Here is a 19,713-nt window from a genome sequence, read left to right as displayed (position 1 = left end):
ATCTAACTGTAAGTGCACTGGATACTTTTGTTTTAATAAATTGTCAAAGGTACTGCGCTATGGTCTGATTCTGTTTCTGTGAGATACACGTGGAAGCCCTCATCTGTGCGGAGAGTAACACCCAGAACAAGAGTGGACCGGGATTGGGTTGAGACACCGAAAGATCAGTGAGACAGTCGCCTTTTGGTTTGAGCGATCTGGTAAGAGGCTACACTTACTATCTGATTATTTCACGGTGACCTCCCTGAATTCCCAAGACACTACTGGGCTGATTATCCGTCCTTAACCTCTTTTCTCTATGGTAAGGGGCTAATCCCCACAAAGGTGGTGGAACCCATCTGCACCCCACGGATCTAGAGGAACCCACAGAGTGGATTTTACTTTAGCTTGTGAGGGGACAATTGGGACTTTATGCACTTTTATATGTATATGGACTATACACTGAGGTGGCAACCATTGAAATATTGGACACTTTTTCTTTGAATTACTTGTGCACTTTGTTGGTTTATGTTGGTATCACATTATCCATTTATCATCACCTATTCACCATAACACACCCAAGTATATGCACCAGGGTGCATAGTATTTACTGTACACCCGTTCAAGTGCACATCAATTTTGGAAACACATCACAGGTATATGGGGGACACTCATAGGTGTCACACCTTTTCCTGATTTGTGACACTAGTGAATTTTAGCGCACCTGATTTCTTTTCTACACAATTTTATCACCATTTGGTTCGAAGGTTGCAGCTATTCACACTATTGATCCTGCGCACTTATTTAATTTTATACACAATATTGGCACAAAACCTTCAGGCTATTCTACCCGCTGACCATCACATTGATGCATCAGGAGTTTCAGATCTAGAAATTTTTAGAAAAGGTTTCCTGAAAGCGGAAAGTGAATTCAAGGGTTCCTGTTTGTTGAAAAGGTTGAGAAAGGTCGTTTGCAAGGGGGGGCACGTTTTCTTTTTTGGGGGCTCATTCTCAAAGTGAGGCTATTTCTATAAGTGGATGCACTTCTGATTCTGCATTTATCTCAATGTGTCATTTGAAACCTTCTTCTCTGTCTCTCCACAGGTATGTTCATTATACTGCTACTCCACCCAATGCTGAAATTCTGAAACCTGCGTTTTCTATGTACTGTCTTTAATTGTGGTATGTTCATTATACTGCTACTCCACCCAATGCTGAAATTCTGAAACCAGCGTTTTCTATGTACTGTCTTGAATTGTGGTATATTCATTATACTGCTACTCCAACCAATGCTGAAATTCTGAAACCTGCGTTTTCTATGTACTGTCTTTAATTATGGTATGTTCATTTGTTTTCCCATCTGTAGACTGGCCCTTGCAATGTTTTCTTACCTTTAATTTATAACCTTTTATAGCCTTTAGAGTTATCTCTTAGCTGTCTTTTCTAAATCTTTCTGAAGTGAAAATCCTGATCTGTCTATCCAGCCTTTATTAATTCCTGATTGGTTAATTGGACAGCCCCACCCCAGGTCTTAACAGTATATAAGTACAGGATCTCTTGGGGAAGGCACGTTTGCAAGGGGGGGCACGTTTGCTTTTTTGGGGGCTCATTCTCAAAGTGGGGCTATTTCTATAAGTGGACGCACTTCTGATTCTGCACTTGAGAATGCACAAAGTGAATGAACAAAGGAAAGGCTGATATTACCACCATACAGACTACAGGGGACCTCATTTACCCCTTCAGCTCTAGCTCCTTGTAACATGCACTCTACCACTCCTTCTGACAGCCAATTCCTCTATCCTTAAACTCTCTCTCCTTCACCCTCTTCTCCACTCCACAGCTTATATAGAGTCAGGTCCATAAATATTGGGACATGGACACAATTCTAATCTTTTTGGCTCTATACACCACCACAATGGATTTGAAATGATACAAACAGGATGTGCTTTAACTGCAGACTTTCGCCTTTAATTTGAGGGTATTTACATCCAAATCAGGTGAACGGTGTAGGAATTACAACAGTTTGTATATGTGCCTCCCACTTATTAAGGAACCAAAAGTAATGGGACAATTGGCTGCTCAGCTGTTCCTTGGCCAGGTGTGTGTTATTCCCTCATTATCCCATTTACAAGGAGCAGATAAAAGGTCCAGAGTTAATTTCAAGTGTGCTATTTGCATTTGGAATCTGTTGCTGTCAACTCTCAATACGAGATCCAAAGAGCTGTCGCTATCAGTGAAGCAAACCATCATTAGGCTGAAAAAACAAAACAAACCCATCAGAGATATAGCAAAAACATTAGGTGTGGTCAAATCAACTGTTTGGAACATCCTTAAAAAGAAAGAACGCACCGGTGAGCTCAGCAACACCAAAATTCCCGGAAGACCACGGAAAACAACTGTGGTGGATGACCAAAGAATTCTTTCCCTGGTGAAGAAAACACCCTTCACAACAGTTGGCCAGATCAAGAACACTCTCCATGAGGTAGGTGTATCTGTGTCAAAGTCAACAATCAAGAGAAGACTTCACCAGAGTGAATACAGAGGGTTCACCATAAGATGTAAACCATTGGTGAGCCTCAAAAACAAGAAGGCCAGATTAGAGTTTGCCAAACAACTAAAAAGCCTTCACAGTTCTGGAACAACATCCTATGGACAAATGAGACCAAGATCAACTTGTACCTGAGTGATGGGAAGAGTAGAGTATAGAGAAGGAAAGGAACTGCTCATGATCCAAAGCATACCAACTCATCAGTGAAGCATGGTGGTGGTAGTGTCATGGCGTGGGCATGTATGGCTGCCAATGGAACTGGTTCTCTTGTATTTATTGATGATGTGACTGCTGACAAAAGCAACAGGATGAATTCTGAAGTGTTTCAGGCAATATTATCTGATCAAATTCAGCCAAATTCTTCAGAACTCATTGGACGGCACTTCACAGTGCAGATGGACAATGACCCAAAGCATGCTGCAAAAGCAACCAAAGAGTTTTTTTAAGGGAAAGAAGTGGAATGTTATGCAATGGCCAAGTCAATCACCTGAACTGAATCCGATTGAGCATGCATTTCCCTTGCTGAGGACAAAACTGAAGGGAAAATGCCCCAAGAACAAGCAGGAACTGAAGACAGTTGCAGTAGAGGCCTGGCAGAGCATCACCAGGGATGAAACCCAGCGTCTGGTGATATCTAAGCGTTCCAGACTTCAGGCTGTAATTGACTGCAAAGGATTTGCAACCAAGTATTAAAAAGTGAAAGTTTGATTTAGGATTGTTAATCTGTCCCATTCATTTTGGTCCCTTAAAAAGCGGGAGGCACATATACAAACTGTTGTAGTTCCTACACCGTTCACCTGATTTGGATGTAAATACCCTCAAATTAAAGCTGAAAGTCTGCAGTTAAAGTTCATCTTGTTTGTTTCATTTCAAATCCATTGTGGTGGTGTACAGAGCCAAAAAGATTAGAATTGTGTCGATGTCCCAATATTATTGGACCTGACTGTATAATATCACCCTCACTTCTGTCCTCACCTTATTACTGCACTCACCATCTCCTGCTACTTCTAAATCCACACGCACACAACCTCCAGGACACTGGGGCATGTCCCTTCATATAAATCTCACACTCCTATTACCACCCTCACCTTTCTGCTTCTCCTAACCTCTGGAGACATATCCCCAAACCCTGGGCCTCCCATCTATTACCTTTACTCAACACACCCACTACCCTGCACCCTCGGACTGCAGCCGAAATCAGCACAATCTAGTTCCCATCTCTCTTCTTCCCAAGACCAGACTCCCTTTCTCTTGCGCCCTTTGGAAAGCCCGCTCTGTCTGTAATAAAGTCACCTCTCTCCATGACCTTTTTATCGCCAACTCATATAATCTACTTGCCATCACCGAAACCTGGCTTCATGAATCTGACACTACGTCTCCTGCTGCCCTATCCCAAGGTGGTCTTCTATGGACTCACTCCCCCAGACCCAATAGACGCAAGGGAGGGGGTGTTGGGATCCTTCTAGCCCCACATAGCACCTTTCAAATACTTCACCCACCTCCCTCTCTGTCACTCTCCTCATTTGAGGTACACTGCATTCGTCTTTTCTCCCCTGTTTCTCTAAGGATAGCTGTGATCTACCGCCCACCTGGACCAGTATCAACCTTTCTTGATGACTTCTCTGCCTGGCTACCCTACTTTCTCTCTTCCGAAATCCCCACAATCATTCTCCGCGACTTCAACATCCCTTTTAATACTAACACTCCTGCCACTTCCAAACTTCTCAGTCTAACTTCCTCCTTTGACCTGAAGCAATGGATACATGCTTCTACTCACTCTATAGGCAATATCCTTGACCTTGTTTTCTCCCACCTATGCACTTCGCACAACCTTTCAAACAATTCTTTCCCTCTCTGTCTGTGATCACTACCTTATTAGTTTCACTCCCTCTCCTCTCCCGCAAGCTACCTTACAGTTACCCGCAGAAACCTACGCCATCTCAACCCATCTCTTCTCTACTCTGCTACCGACCACCTCTATGACAAACTCGCACCCCTGTCCTGCACCAACCTAGCCACTTCTGTCTACAACACTTCACTCTTAGTTCCCTGGACACACTGGCCCCCCTCACTACACACCGAATCAGGCCCCGTCCCCTTCAACCTTGGCAAACAGAAAACACTAGAAGTCTGAAAAAGCATAGCCGTGCTCTTGAGTGCCTATGGCGTAAGACTAAGTCTCAGAAAGATTTCAACCAATATAAATCTGCCCTCCAAAAATACAATTCCAGCCTCCACACTACCAAGCAGACCTATTTTATCACTCTCATTAACAGCTTGTCATCTCGCCCCCGGCAACTCTTCGCTACCTTTAATTCTCTACTCTGTCCTCCACTGTCTCCACGCACTGATTCACTCATTGCCCAGGAGATTGCCAACCACTTCAAACAAAAGATTAATACAATTCGTAAGGGGATCATTGCTGTTCAGATATCTTCCATTCTTTACACTTCATGCCCACAGGTGCGATCACTACTTCCTTCTTTCATCCCCACCACTATAGACGAGGTTGCTAAACTACTTGCTAATGTCCACTTAACCACCTGCCCTTTGGATCCTGTTCCCTCGCAAATGCTACGTTCACCCTCTGGCCCTATTCTACGCTCTCTAACCTACATCTTCAATCTCTCCCTCTCTTCGGGCATCTTCCCCAACTCTCTAAAACATGCACTAGTCAGCCCCATACTTAAAAAGCCCTCACTGGACCCAACCGATATTAACAACCTACGCCCTATTTCCTTGCTCCCCTTTTTATCCAAACGTCTGGAACGTCTGGTCTACAACCGACTGTGCGACCACCTTGCCGAGAATAGCCTCCTTGATCCCCTTCAGTCTGGATTTCGGCCTCAACACTCCACTAAAACTGCTCTCCTAAAACTGACAAACGATCTACTTACAGCCAAAACCAATGGACACTATTCTGTACTCCTCCTCCTGGACCTTTCTGCTGCCTTTTATACGGTTGACCATCCCCTCGTCCTAAAAAAACTCCATGCCTTTGGTCTCCGCGACTGTACTCTTCACTGGTTATATTCCTACTTATCCAACTGCACCTTTAGCGTTACTCACAATTCTACTTCCTCATCTCCTCTTCCCTTCCCTTCTCTGTTGGGGTCCCCCAAGGCTCTGTTCTTGGACCTCTCCTATTTTCAATCTACACCTCCTCTCTGGGTCAGCTGATAGCCTCCCATGGCTTCCAATACCATCTCTACGCTGATGATACACAAATCTATTTATCCACCCCTCAGCTCTCTCCCTCAGTCTCCGCACGTATCACTAATTTACTATCTGATGTATCGGTCCGGATGTCACACCACTTCCTCAAACTCAATCCATCCAAAACCAAGCTAATAATTTTTCCTCCACCACGTGCCCCTTCCCCTGATCTCTCTGTCAATATTGATGGCATTACTATCAGCCTATCCCCGCAGGCCAAGGTCCTAGGCGTTGTCCTGGACTCTGAGCTCTCCTTCAAGCCCCACATCCAATTGCTGTCCAAATCTTGCCGCATTAACCTCTGCAACATCTCCAAAATACGCCTCTTTCAAACCAAAGACACATCAAGCTCCTAGTCCACTCCCTGGTCATCTCGCGCCTCGAATACTGCAATTCCCTGCTCATTGGCTTACCTCTACACAGGCTATCCCCACTTCAATCCATCATGAATGCTGCCGCCAGACTCATCCACCTTACCAATCGCTTAGTGTCCGCCGCTCCTCTCTGTCAAGCCCTCCACTGGCTTCCGCTCACCCAAAGAATTAAATTCAAAACACTAACATCTTACAAAGCCATCCACAGCTTAGCCCCAAACTAAATCACTAGCCTAGTCTCAAAATATCAACCTAATCGCTCTCTTCGTTCCTCTCAAAACCTCCTGCTCTCTAGCTCCCTTGCCACTTCCTCCCACGCTCGCCTCCAGGACTTTACCAAAGCCTCTCCAATCCTGTGGAACTCCTTACCCTTATCTGTCCGATTATCTCCTACTCTATTAGCTTTTAGGTGATCTCTGAAAACCCTCCTTTTCAGAGAAGCCAATCCTATCCACACTTAACAATTCTACCTCCATTTTCTCCATCTGCCCATCCCCCTCGGTTACTGCCTTTTGTTTCACTTGATCCTCCCTTCTAGATTGTAAGCTCTAACGAGCAGGGCCCTCTGATTCCTCCTGTATTGAATTGTACTGTAACTGTATTGTCTTCCCCCACATTGTAAAGCGCTGCGCAAACTGTTGGTGCTATATAAATCCTGTATAATAATAGTAATAATAAATAAAAAGAAAGGCGGGTATAAATAGATATTATACTGTATTTTATATGCTTTTTAAACACAAATACATTTTTTGTGGGACAATTAAAGTGAAATTCCATTGTACAACTAACTAGCCTTGAAACGGTCCCCTCCACCTCTTACACCTATTCCAACTAACCTGTGTAAGAAAGATGTATATACTTACCGATTCTCAGGCTGCTTTGGTCACATGATCCAGCTCCCGTGTCAGTTAGCGGTTGGCTGCAGGGGAGAGGATGGAGCGTCAATAACGGCTGGTAAAGCCTGGAGTGGTGACGTCACCCACTGGCTGCAATGGCCCATCCGTTGGCGGCACTATCTCCTCTCCTCTGCTTGGATGGGTCATTGAAGCTAATGGGTGATGTGACTGCTGCAGGCTTTAAATGCCATTGTTGGAGCGCTCTATCCTCTGCCCTGCAGCTGGCCAACCCAGGGAAGCCAGATCGTGTGAATGGACATGAAAATAGGTGTCCCGCACAGGTTAGTTAGCATAGGTGTTGGGAGGTAGGAGGGGACAGTTTTAAGACTAGTTAGGTGCAAGCTGGAATTCCACTTTAAAGTATATAAATGAATAAAGATGATGCGCAACAGCCATATTTTCTATCAAATTTATACAAGTTCATATCTTCCTTGAATTTCATCAGGTATTAAATTTTTTAAAATTTCTAAAAATAACTATCCAACACTTAACACATGTTCATTCAGGACCTGTCAGGTGTAAAAAAATAATGCCTAGCGGGCATTGCTGTGCACTGGTGGGATAGAGGAAACACCGGCAGAACAGCATGTACCCACTGAAATCAAGAGGAAGTGCACAAAGGAATGAGCCAAATAAGCTAAAAGTGCTTCATTGTCTGCAGCCAAGATCCAGAAGAACCAGACAAGTGCGAAGCAGGAAAATAAGAACATACTGACTGACCGTCCTGAAAGGATGACACCGAATAGAAGAAAAATCAAATGCTACATAAAATCAAGTTGAGTAAAATTTCCAAAGAGCTTTTGTTTTTTTAAGTACATCTGCCACTAGGGTTCCACCAATACAGTTTTTTTAACTGGCGAGTATGAATACTGATACTTGTACACAAGTACTTGCAGATACCTTTGTGGTTCGATTTAGGCTCCTACAAAATGAATAGGCTCAAATCGCACTGCAAAGAATTGCATGTGATTTCTGCCTGAACAAGTACTCGTGTAAATGCTTAGTATCGATACCGATATCGGCGCAACCCTACCTGTCACCTAATCAATCCCTTATAAAAGTGACAGAGAATGAGGATCATATGGGCAAAATAAACTTTTTTTTTTTTTTGAGGGGGGGGGGGGATGTGGTGTTGATGTTCAGATAGAGTGGTTAGGTTTTGGAACCTCTGTTAGGTATTTATTGCAGTCAATTTCCAAATGACAAAAATATCCGCTCACTGATCAAACAAAACTTCATCCCGGAGATGAAGTTCTAGGTTACATAAAGAAAGCATGCTCTACCATGGAATACCTGGGAGACAGGAAACTGGCGCTCTGGCCCAAATACCTTTGAATCGAAGCAATAATCCTGTGATACAATGAAGCCAGCTCCTCTGTAACATCCATTGGAACAATTCTTTATTGACTACATTGCAGAATACAGCAGTAACATGCAAATACATTTCGACCAAAAGACTTAAAGAGGTTGTAAACCCAAACAACCTTTTTTTTTCTTTTCTTGCAGCCTGTAAGAGAAACACATAATGAGCTAGTATGCATCGCATACTAGCTCATTATGAAATACTTACCTTAGAACGAGCCCCCACCGTGCCGTCCGCTCACCTCTATGATGGGCGACATGTCCAGTCGCCCGTCTTCCGGGATCGCGGCATCCGGCCATCTGATTGGCCGGAGCCGCGGTGACGTCACTCCCGCGCACGCGCGCTGGAGCCGACAGTCACGGCACGGGGCTCTGAAGAAACGGCACCAGCGGCCGTTCCTTCAGAGCGCATGCGCCAGTGACGTCACTGGCTGCATGTAAGGTAAATATCTCCAAAACCGTGCAGGTTTAGGAGATATTTACAGTACCTATACGCAAGCCTTATTATAGGCTTACCTATAGGTAAAAGTGTCAGGAGGGTTTACTTCCTCTAATTATAGCCTTAGCCTTATAGCCAAAGTGTTGGAACAATACTTTATTCATGCTATGGGTAAGGCTTTGACCGAGACGCATTCGAATGTTACTGCTGTATCGTGCTATGTAGCCAATAAAGAAATGTTCCTAGATGTTTCCAAGGAGCTGGCTTCATTGTATCTAACTTTCCATGTTGCCCATCAAAATAAGATGGTATGTTTTTAAAACTGAAATAATGTGTAGACTGATATCCAGCTCAGTCTATTGAAAAGACAAGCTTCTAGTGGGAAAAAACAAAAAAACTCTTCCAATACAATCAAAAGCAATATACAGCCATGTCATGTTATCCCTCCAAAACAATAAACCTAAGTACTGCCATATAGAGTTCAAGCAATAATTCAGCAAGATCCCATACTGGCCATATGCACTATACTGCATGGGCAAAAATTTGGGGGCGCCTGACTATCACACATATATAAGCATGTTGGACATTCCGTTCCTGACCCAATTTGCTTCTACAACAGCCTCCACTGTTCTGGAAAGGCTTTTCACAAAATTTTGGAATGTTTCTGTGGGAATTTGCATCTATTCTGACAAAGGGGCATTTGTGAAGTTAAGTACAGTTGGATGGGAAGACTTGACTCACATTCGATGTTCCAGTTTGTCAAAAATTTACTCAATAAGGTTGAGGTCTGGGCTCTGTGAAGGCCACTCAAGTTCATACACAGCTTACTTAGCCCATACTTGTGGACCTTGTATTGTGTACAGGGGTGCAGCCATGCTGGAACAGAAAAGCACCCTTCCTAAATTGTTGGTACAAGGTTGAAAGCACACAATTCTCTAAAAGGTCTAAGTGAAGTGTAGTATTAGCAGTATCCTTCACTGAAAACACCTCGGCTCCGTTTGGAGGATGGCCCACATACTTTTAGACATATAGCGCTGAAGCCCTTAGTGACTTTCTAAAAATGTGTAATGCAATACTCTTGTTTTGTGAATCACCCATCCCTACTGTACCATATGGCTGCACAGAATACAAATAAACAGGTAAATGGACCCGTGGGAAGTTCACCTGTTGCAACCAGTAAAATTTGGAATAGTAGGCAGGGCCAACAAAGCATGAAAAAATTCAGAAAAAAAAAACAGGTCACTAAGAAATAGGGAATATTCGGAATCCATATGGAATTTGTCAGTGGCAGGAAAAGTGCATTAATATTATACACCCTTAAAATATACCTACTATTCTGTCCACACTTTAAAAATAATATGACCTTATTTATAACTGAAATAAACAGAGATATATTTATGGATGTAACTTTGAACGCCCCCACAGGGCAGCTAAGGCAAATCGCCAGACAAAACGCTGAAACACAGCAACACAAATCCTTAAATTGGGTGACAGTTCAGATCTAAATAACACTCAACAAACATTTTATTAGTTGAAAATAGCAGCCTGAGCCAGCAGTTCTAAGAAGGAGAGCGCCAGGATGGAGAGAGATGGGATGAAATGGATGGCGGGAGACTGGAAAAACAAAACAACTTACCGTTGCTAACCATTCGTCTGGCAACTTCCCAGAGGACCAGTCCAAAAGCCCATATGTCCACTCTCTTGTAAGAGTCAAAACAGTCCACCTGGATTGTCTCATCTAAAACCTCTGGAGCCATGTATCGTTTCGTCCCCACCCGGGGGTTATTCCCAACATCCAGCTGATTGGTGGACTGTGAGTGCATCACAGCCAATCCTGAAACGGCAAAAAACATGGCATTGGCACTGGATCAAACATCTACTTTAAGACAGTGGGGAGAACCCAATAAAGCTGCTGCGTCGCTTTTGTGGCATTAATCCCGCTTGTTGATGTATTGTGCCAAATTCAAGAAGCATCTGCAACACTTTTGGTTCCGACAGCAAATTCAGGTAGTTCTAAAATGTGCCACTTTTACATGGTGGTGTAATGTCTGTCCCAAATTTTAAATTAAATGGGGACAGTTCGCATCTTATGAAAGTGGAGACATTCAGGACCAACTTTCTTTTGGCGTAGGAAGATTTGGCGCAGATTTTGCCCAAGTGTCACTTGTGCATTCTAAAAGTGGTGCAGCATGTACGATCGTCAAGTGCAATTTCTGGAGAACAGGAATTTGGGCCACTTTTAGAACGCACGTGAGACAAACAGGCAAAAATCTGTCTTCACCGTTCTTTATGAATTCTAGGTATTGAGTTTAGGAAAACACTCAGGTGCAGGCCTGCATTACCAGTCCTGATCAAGTGGAACTCCAGCCAAATCCATAAAAAGTTGTGCTCAAAAGTTTGCATACCCCAGCAGAAATCGTGAAATTTCGACAGTGATATTGTAAAATATTACCGATCATGCTAAAGCGGTCTTTTATTTAAGGATAGTGATCATATGAAGCCATTTATTATCTCACAGATGTTTGGCTCCTTTTTAAATCATAACAATAGAAATCACCCAAATGGCCGTGATCAAAAGTTTACAAACCCTGGAATGTTTGGCTTTGGTACAAACACAGAAGGTGATACACAGGTTAAAAATGGTAAAGGTTAATTTCCCACATCTGTGGCTTTTTACATTTCAATTAGTGTCTATGTATAAAAACTCAGCCTAGGTTCACACAGAATGGGTTTGAAATCAGCGAGTTCGGAACCGAGACAATCACTCCTTGGCTCAGCAAGTCTTGCACTGCCCCAAAGAGATCCCATAAGCGGTCTGGGGACAAGCGCAAGTTGGAGGGAAAAAAACTTTCCAGAGGGTAAGAACAAAACTCGATCTTGTATCCAGACCAATGACTTTGTGGACCCACTTGTCCTGTACCAGGGAGGTCCACAGGTCCAGAAACCAGCGTAAATGTTCCCCCCCACCCTACATACGGTTGAGGGCGCCCATTCATGCTGAGGAAGCCTTGTCCGTAGGACTCGAGAAGCCAGATATCGGCTTGCCAGACCAGGTTCGTTTGGATCCTCAGGAGGTGGCCCTGAACAGTTTTGATCCCTTGTCATGAGCCAAGAAGGATGGACCACGTCTACGACGGGGCTTCTTGCCCTTACTAGCCTGCGGAAGAAAGGTACTCTTCCCCCCTGTGAGACCCTTAATGATGTCATCCAGAGAAGCTCCAGACAGGCAATGCCCTAGGAAGGGGGGATCAGATAAGGCTTTCCACAGACCAGCATTTCAGCCAAATAACACGCCTAAGGACCACTGCTGAGACAGACAGCCTTGCAATCAGAGGAGCCGCATTTAAAAGAGGCATCACAGACTAACTGCAGGCCCTAGACAAACTGGCCAGCCAGCTCAGCACAGGCAGGGGGAAGCTGCTCCCCCTCCAGGTCCCGACGTAAAAGCTTGGCCCACTCGGTCAGTTTGTGACACCAGGGCAATAGTAAAAGCCGGTCCAAGTGCCAAACCAGCCACAGTGTACATATGGCGGAGCCACAACCTCCGCTTTTCTGTTAGCCGGGTCCTTAAAGGCAGGGGACTCCTCAACCGGAATCATGGTTGCTTTGTTTAACCTAGAAACCAGAGTTTCACCACAGATGGGACAGTCCACTTTTTAAAGCAGGGAGTCCTCATAAGGGTACCGCATAGCAAAACGCTTAGGGACCACAAAGGGGGGTTTTGGACAACCCCACTGTTTAGCAACAATTTTTTCAAAGTAAGCAGGAAAGGAGAACACCCTTGCCGCTCTGGAGGGCTTGTGGGTGCAAAAAGGAACCGAATCCTCTGATGCGACATTAGTCGCATTCTCCATTTTTAAAGTCTCACGCACAGATACAATCTGTGCATCTACTAGCACATGCGTGGCTACAGGAGCAGAGCAATTATCCTCACTATCTGAAATATCAGGGTGTGTGAACACAGACCCAGCAGGGTAAATCGCTTCTGCGGCAGCCGAATCAGATTCAGGATCTGATGAGACAGATGAGGCAGGGGAAGGCGAGGGACACTTTTTGCTAGCCTGTTTCCTAAGGACCAAATCCACCTTAGACACCAAAGACTCCAGGACCGCCATTAGTGCAGTAAGGGATTGTTGGGACCCGGAGGGCCCAGCAACCTCAGAGGGGATCAGGTGGGGAAATGTGCTCTAGGGACCCCATTAGTAAAAAAGGGGGACCCACAAAAAAAAGGGTGTAAAAACACTGCTAGGGATACCCCCACTGCACTGAAGCACCACAGGTCGTCAGGCACAGAGCACCAACCGATTCTTTAGCAGAGAGGGAGAGGACCCCACCAAACTCACCACCCACCGATCAGGCACCGCAGCACCAGGCTATCTGCACACACCCACATGCAGTGATCAGAAAGAGAAAGATCCCGGAGTCAGCACCAGGGGATAAGGAGGGGCTCCCACCGCCGAAATCATTGCCCATATATGCCTCACAATCATGGCTGCCACTATTAGCAATAAAAAAACAACTAGAAAATGGCCGCCAAGGCTACACAAACATGGCCCACTAATCTACAGTACATAGAAAATGGCAGCACCACGCAGCTACCAGGGGCCCAGGAGAGGTCCCAAGAGCCCCGAAAATGACACCAGCAGGAAGGGGGGCCCTGGCAGGAGCCGCCCACCAAAAGCCAACATTCGGATCGCCAGGGGCGCGCCACCACCCTATCGCCAGCTTAGCATCCCAGACCGACTTGAAAAGGTGGTATGGCCACCCAATAGGGGAAGGGGGGGGCAAGCAGATGAGGGGTGAAGTGTCCACAAGGATCACAGAGAGGGGGGCTGCTGCATAGGAAGGAGGGGGGCTGCTGCATGGCAAGGAGGAGAACCCAGGGGTTTGACCGTCCCAGGGAGGGGCTCACGTCCACCCCAAAACCATCTGGGGGGAGAGGAGGGGGAAAGCTACTTACCATAACACAAACAGGATGGGCACCGCTGGAGACAGAACCTTATCTCCATCGAAATGGGGGACTCTTGGTCAGGAGGAACACTGTGAATGGCCATAGGCGTAGTCAAGCTTTTTTTCTGCCTAGTGTCCTACTCCTGTATGGAGTAGTATAACCCAGGAGCTGTGCCCGTCAATGAACAAAAGAGAAATTACCATTTAACCTGTGTGTGTCACCTTGAGTCTCTTATACCAAGGACAAACCTTCCCAGGTTTTGTAAACTTTTGATCAAGGCCATTTGGGTGATTTCTTGTATTTCTAATTCTTTTCAGCCAGTCTGCCACACTGCATAGCCAAAAGATCACAGGGCTACCTGGTTTAGCTTAAGGCCCCTTTCTAACGGGTTTTCTGATCAGGTCCGCCTGTCAAATTTTTTTTATAGGCGGACCTGTTCAGAAGCTCCCTATGGAGTAGCGGATGTCAGCGGTGACATGCCCGCTGACACCCATTGCTGTCCGATCTGATCCTGTCCATGAAATCCAGACAGATGGAAACCCTATTTCCATTTGTCTCCAGGATCGGATAGGATCAGATGAAAAAAGACAGGCGGTCCGTTTTCATCCGATCTCCCATAGAGGAGAGCGGGACTCCGACAGGTCCGTCTCTACACACTGAGCGGACACGGACCCGTCATCCACCTGCTCAGAAGGGATCAGCGGATCGATCCCTGCTGAGCAAAACGGAGTCTGCCAGGCGGAAAGCCTGTGTGGAAGGACCCTTACTTCTTCCAGAATGACCTCCCAGCTTACCAGTCAGAGGTGGATGCTGGTAATACCAGAGGGGATTGATTTACTAAAATCAGAAAGTGCAATATCTGGTGCAGATCTGCATAGGTTTTATTGTCAAAGCTTAATTGAACAAGCTGAAATTAGAAGTTGATTGGTTACCATGCATAGCTGCACCATATTTTGCACTTTTTAGTTTTAGTAAACCAATCCCAATGAAATGAGTAGACTGAAGTCGGAAAGATCACATAAGATGCAAAGCTCAAACAAGAAGTGTGCCACCTGGGACGTATAAATCACAGAATTTCTTTGGCAGGTAAAAACAGTAAACCTATGTATTTCGCCAACACTGTTCAAGCCCTACGCCGGGCATGAAAAATGAAACTGTTGCTCTCGCTGCAAGGGTTAAATGTTTTTTATGTTCAGGTGGGTTGCAGAAGAGGCTGCATTACTTACCTGACTTCCTGCGCCAGCATTCTCATCTCCCCAAAGGTCTGGTCTGTGGGTGGAGACCCGGCATTATGTACAGTGCTCGGCTATTAACCCTGTATTGTATGTGACGGGGGCAAGCTGGGAGTAGCTTAAAAAAGAGCAGTTGCAAAGATCAGCGCAGCCTGCTGAGAAGGTGGGGGGGTCAGGGGTGTTTACATCAGCAGTGTAGGTTGGGGCACCATCACACTCCAGTCTCACATTTTCATCCCATTTAAATTAGCTTCTATGTAATGTAACCCGTTATATTCAAACTACAGTGTAATCTGCTGTAACAAAACAGTGAAAATGATAGTAAGCAAAATGATTACTACACAAGACCCTAGAGTCATGGAACTGTTCAGATACGTTATCTGTAATGTAAAACCCAAGTTTGGATTTTTACTAAAGAATCAAGGTACATTTGCTTAGACTACAGAACGATAAAGGCTGCCATCTTCTGGACATCTCCGGAATTAAAACCATTAGACAAAACGCACAATGTTCAAAGCCACTGGATTACACACAGCTGCCGAGTCAAAGACAATATGTCAGGCCTTATTTCTCCTTGCAACAGGGTAGATAAAAATCGATTAAAAAAAAAAAAAAAAAGCCGATTTCTTTAAATACAAATCTGATTTTTTTTTAATCAAATTTGTTTTAATAAAATGCTTTTAAAATAAAAATCTATCTAAAGATAGTTTTCTATTTTAGTTACATTAATAATTTAGTTTTTTCAGAATGAAATGGAGCTTCTTTATGTAGCATGAGGTTGTACAGTATATTCTGCAATATTAAAACTTTTGGTAAACCCATTTAATGGATCCAAGCACTGCAAGCTGAGATAACATGCACTGCATTGATGCATACACACAATTTCACACTAAAAATACTGTAGCCTTTTTGCCATTAACTACCTTATTGATTTCTCCTTTCCCTTCCAAACATTTTAGCCTTTTGTTTGCTCTTGAACAAGGGCACAACAACATTTTTAGAGAAGGAACGATGGCTTCTAACATTTCTGTAATGACAGGTCTGCTTTAAAAAAAAAAAAAATAATGATAGAAATAAACCCATGTTTGTGAGTTTGGTTTGACCTGGAAAAAAAATGATTACCTAGATCTGCTATACAGCACTGGCCGTTCTTCTTCACAAGAATGTTCTTGCTCTTTAAATCTCGGTGAGCAATGGCCGGCTTTCCCTGGGTGCCGAATATCTCTACGTGTAGATGTGCCAGTCCGCTGGCGATGGACAAGACTATGCGGAGGCACATCACAGTGTCCAAGGTCGTCACTTGCAAGTAATCATAGAGAGATCCCATTTCATGATAGTGAGTAATCAGCCACAGCTGAGTGCTGGAGTTTCTGGAAGTCATGTCCGAGGCGATAAAACCTTCACAGACAAAAAGGAGACACACATGAGGGACAATTCATTTTAATACAGCCGACAGCTAAATGATAGGAGTCAATGAGGCAGCTTCTGCAAGCCACAGGCAGGAGAAAAGCCACCTTCAGTAGCCTTAAGTGTGAATTGGTTTCATTGATTGTAGCGGTGTCCAGCTTAGCTTGCTGGACAAACCTGTTAAGCCCCAAGCAAGAATAAATCCAACTAATTAAAAGTGGGAATCTCATGTAATGAAGACAGATATGGCTCATATAATTAATTCAAAAAGTGAGAGTATCAGCGCGACTATGTGTGGAGCCGCACACTAGTATACAATACTCACAGCTGCTATATCAAAATGTGTGGATCACTGCACAAAAAGGGTCATAAATGAAATAGAGAGATACAGCGCTACTAACAAATGATGTGCAAAATAGGCAAAAAGTGTGCAAATGTTGCAGATATGTGCCGAATGTGCTAATACAGTCCTGATGTGAAAGATACTTGATCAAAGGGTATAAAACTGCTAGCAAGAATGTCTAGTATAAAACATTTATGAACTCACCCAATATACTATAAAGTTGTGCGAATTGGCAAAAATATGTCACTATATATATATATATATATAAATATATATATGTGCAAGTGACATAGAAAACCTCTAGGGATAATATCAGTAATAGTCCATAAAGATAATAGTTGCAATAATCACTAAAGTGCTCATCCAGTGATCTCTATGGATAATATTATATCGCTGCTGTTAAGTGAGATAACAGTCTCTTCAATAACCGCAAAGTGCTCAAACGGATAACGTTGGTGCTCGTGATCCCACAACCAATATTGGATGGCTTCTTACCTCAGGCTATGACCCGTGTATCACCACTGGGTCAATCACGCTAGAAATCCTAAGGAGATGTCCAGGGTCACACTACCAAATCTTGGAGTCCTGGGGCACTGCAAGGGATAGTGAATAGCTGTGCCTTCCCGATCCATAATCACGCTCCACAGCATGTGATAATTCTCCCTTTTTTATTATCACATGCTGTGGACCGTGATTATGGATCGGGAAGGCACAGCTATTCACTTGCAGTGCCCCAGGACTCCAAGATTTGGTGGCGTGACCCTGCACATCTCCTTAGGCTATGACCCGTGTATCACCACTGGGTCAATCACGCTAGAAATCCTGAGGTGAGAAGCCATTCAATATTGGTTGCGGGATCACGAGCACCAACGTTATCCGTTTGAGCACTTTGCGGTTATTGAAGAGACTGTTATCTCACTTAACAGCAGCGATATAATATTATCCATAGAGATCACTGGATGAGCACTTAAGTGATTATTGAAGCTATTAGCTTTATGGATTATTACTGATATTATCCCTAGAGGTTTTCTATGTCACTTGCGCACACACACATACATACATACATACATACATATATATATATATATATATATATATATACACACACACATACATACATAATATATATATATATATATATATATATATAATACTGTGACTTATTTTTGCCGATTTGCACAACTTTATATTATATTGGGTGAGTTCATATATGTTTTATACTAGACATTCTTGTTCAATTTTATACCCTTTGATCAAGTACCTTTCACATCATGACTATATTAGCACATTCAGCACATATCTGCAACATTTGCACACTGTTTGCATATCATTTATGTTAGTAGCGCTGTATCTCTCTATTTCATTGTTTTAACCACTTGACCTCCTGATGATTCACCCCCCTTCATGACAAGGCAATTTTTTTTGCGATACGACACTGCGTTATTTTAAATGACATTTGCAACACTGTATCCATAAAAAATATATATCATTTGTTTCCCACAAATGGAGCTTTCTTTTGGTGGTATTTTATCACCAGTGTGTTTATTTGCGTTGTAAACAAAAAGATTATAATTTTGAAAAAAAACAAAATAAAAATTTACTATTTTTTACTTTCTGCTATAAAACATATCCAAAAAAAAAAAAAAAAAAAAAAAAAAAAAAAAGATATATATATATATATATCTATCTTCATAAATTTAGACCAATATGCATTCTGCTACAAGATTTTGGTAAAAAAAAAAAATCCCAATAAGCGTATATGGATGGTTTTGCACAAAAGTTATAGGGTCTACAAACTGAGATATATACTAGGAATTTTTATCTATTTTTTTTTTTTTTTTTTTTTATACTAGTAATGGCAGCGATCAGTGACTTCTAGCAGTACTGCAATATCGCGGCGAACAACTGGACACTGGTCACATACAGTGATCAGTGCTAGAAATATGCACTGTCACTGTACTGACACTGGCAGGGAAGGAGTTAAACATCTAGGGCGATCAAAGGATTAACTGTCTGCCTAGTCAGTGTTTTACTGTAGTAGGAGGGCTGCTTTTACTCAGGAAAGTGAGGGATTTTATTCCCTGCTTTGCAGAGAAACAAAATCCATCCCTTCCCTCATCAGAAAGGGGATCTGCCCTGTTTACATAGGCAGAGCTACGATCTGTGTCTGTCTGATGATCAGCGGGTGCTGGTGAACATCCAGTGCCCAGCACCAGCAGGTCAGGTTCTGTTGTAAGTAATCACAGCAGAAGTGTCGGCCACGTGCCCCCTAGGCAGAGCTGCAGAATCGTGTGTGTGTGTGTGTGTGTTATATATATATATATATATATATATATATATATATATATATATATATATATATATATATATATATATTATATATATATATATATATATATATATATACACACATACACACACATACACACACACGTTCTGCACAGGAGGGCTGCCCTGTAGCAGAAAATCTGCTATGGGGCTGTCCTTACTGTTTAAAGTTGATCTATAAGTGAATATCTAAAAAGAACATTAAAAATTATTTGTAATTCTGTTCAGCCTGTCCTCTGATTCAGGCACCCCTGTAACACTGATTTCAATGACCTCTGTTTTCTCCACTGTACCTAAACGGTAACCCCACTCTCCTGAAAAAAAATATAGCAAAGAAAATAATATGGCATATACAATTGCTACAGAAGTCATATTGTAATATATTAAAAAACGGAATTTTTGTAAAATCTTACCTGTAAAATTCCTTTCTCTGAGTCCTCCGACAGTCGCCGCCTCTTCATATTCGTCACATATGGGGTATTAGACTTTGCTCCGAAGGAGTAGCTAGGCAACAGAATATGTTAACAATAAAGCTTTTAACATATCCCACCCTCAAGGGGTGGTCCCCTCAGTCAATACCCTCCTACTTCCTGCAACCATATCTCAGTTTTAGTGGAATAGCAGTAGAGTATACAATC

At 43.3% G+C, this 19,713-nt stretch overlaps 1 protein-coding gene across 2 annotated transcripts in view; it reads right to left on the bottom strand.

The window, feature by feature from the left end:
* The window catches only part of ACVR1 (activin A receptor type 1), a 194,486-nt gene that overhangs the window by 5,986 nt on the left and 168,787 nt on the right, over positions 1-19,713 (bottom strand). For both annotated transcript variants that reach the window (XM_082260672.1, XM_082260673.1), the window contains exons 7-8: positions 16,120-16,395; positions 10,451-10,648 (exon numbers count right to left, since the gene is read on the bottom strand). In XM_082260672.1, the coding sequence (XP_082116798.1) occupies positions 10,451-10,648; positions 16,120-16,395 (474 nt within the window). The remainder of the gene's footprint in view (positions 1-10,450; positions 10,649-16,119; positions 16,396-19,713) is intronic.

This window comes from Pelophylax lessonae (genome assembly GCF_965119305.1).
Source record: "Pelophylax lessonae genome assembly, chromosome: 6".
Lineage (NCBI taxonomy): Eukaryota > Metazoa > Chordata > Amphibia > Anura > Ranidae > Pelophylax > Pelophylax lessonae.
Note: the sequence above shows the minus strand (reverse complement) of the source record. Positions and strands in the feature narration are given on the sequence as shown.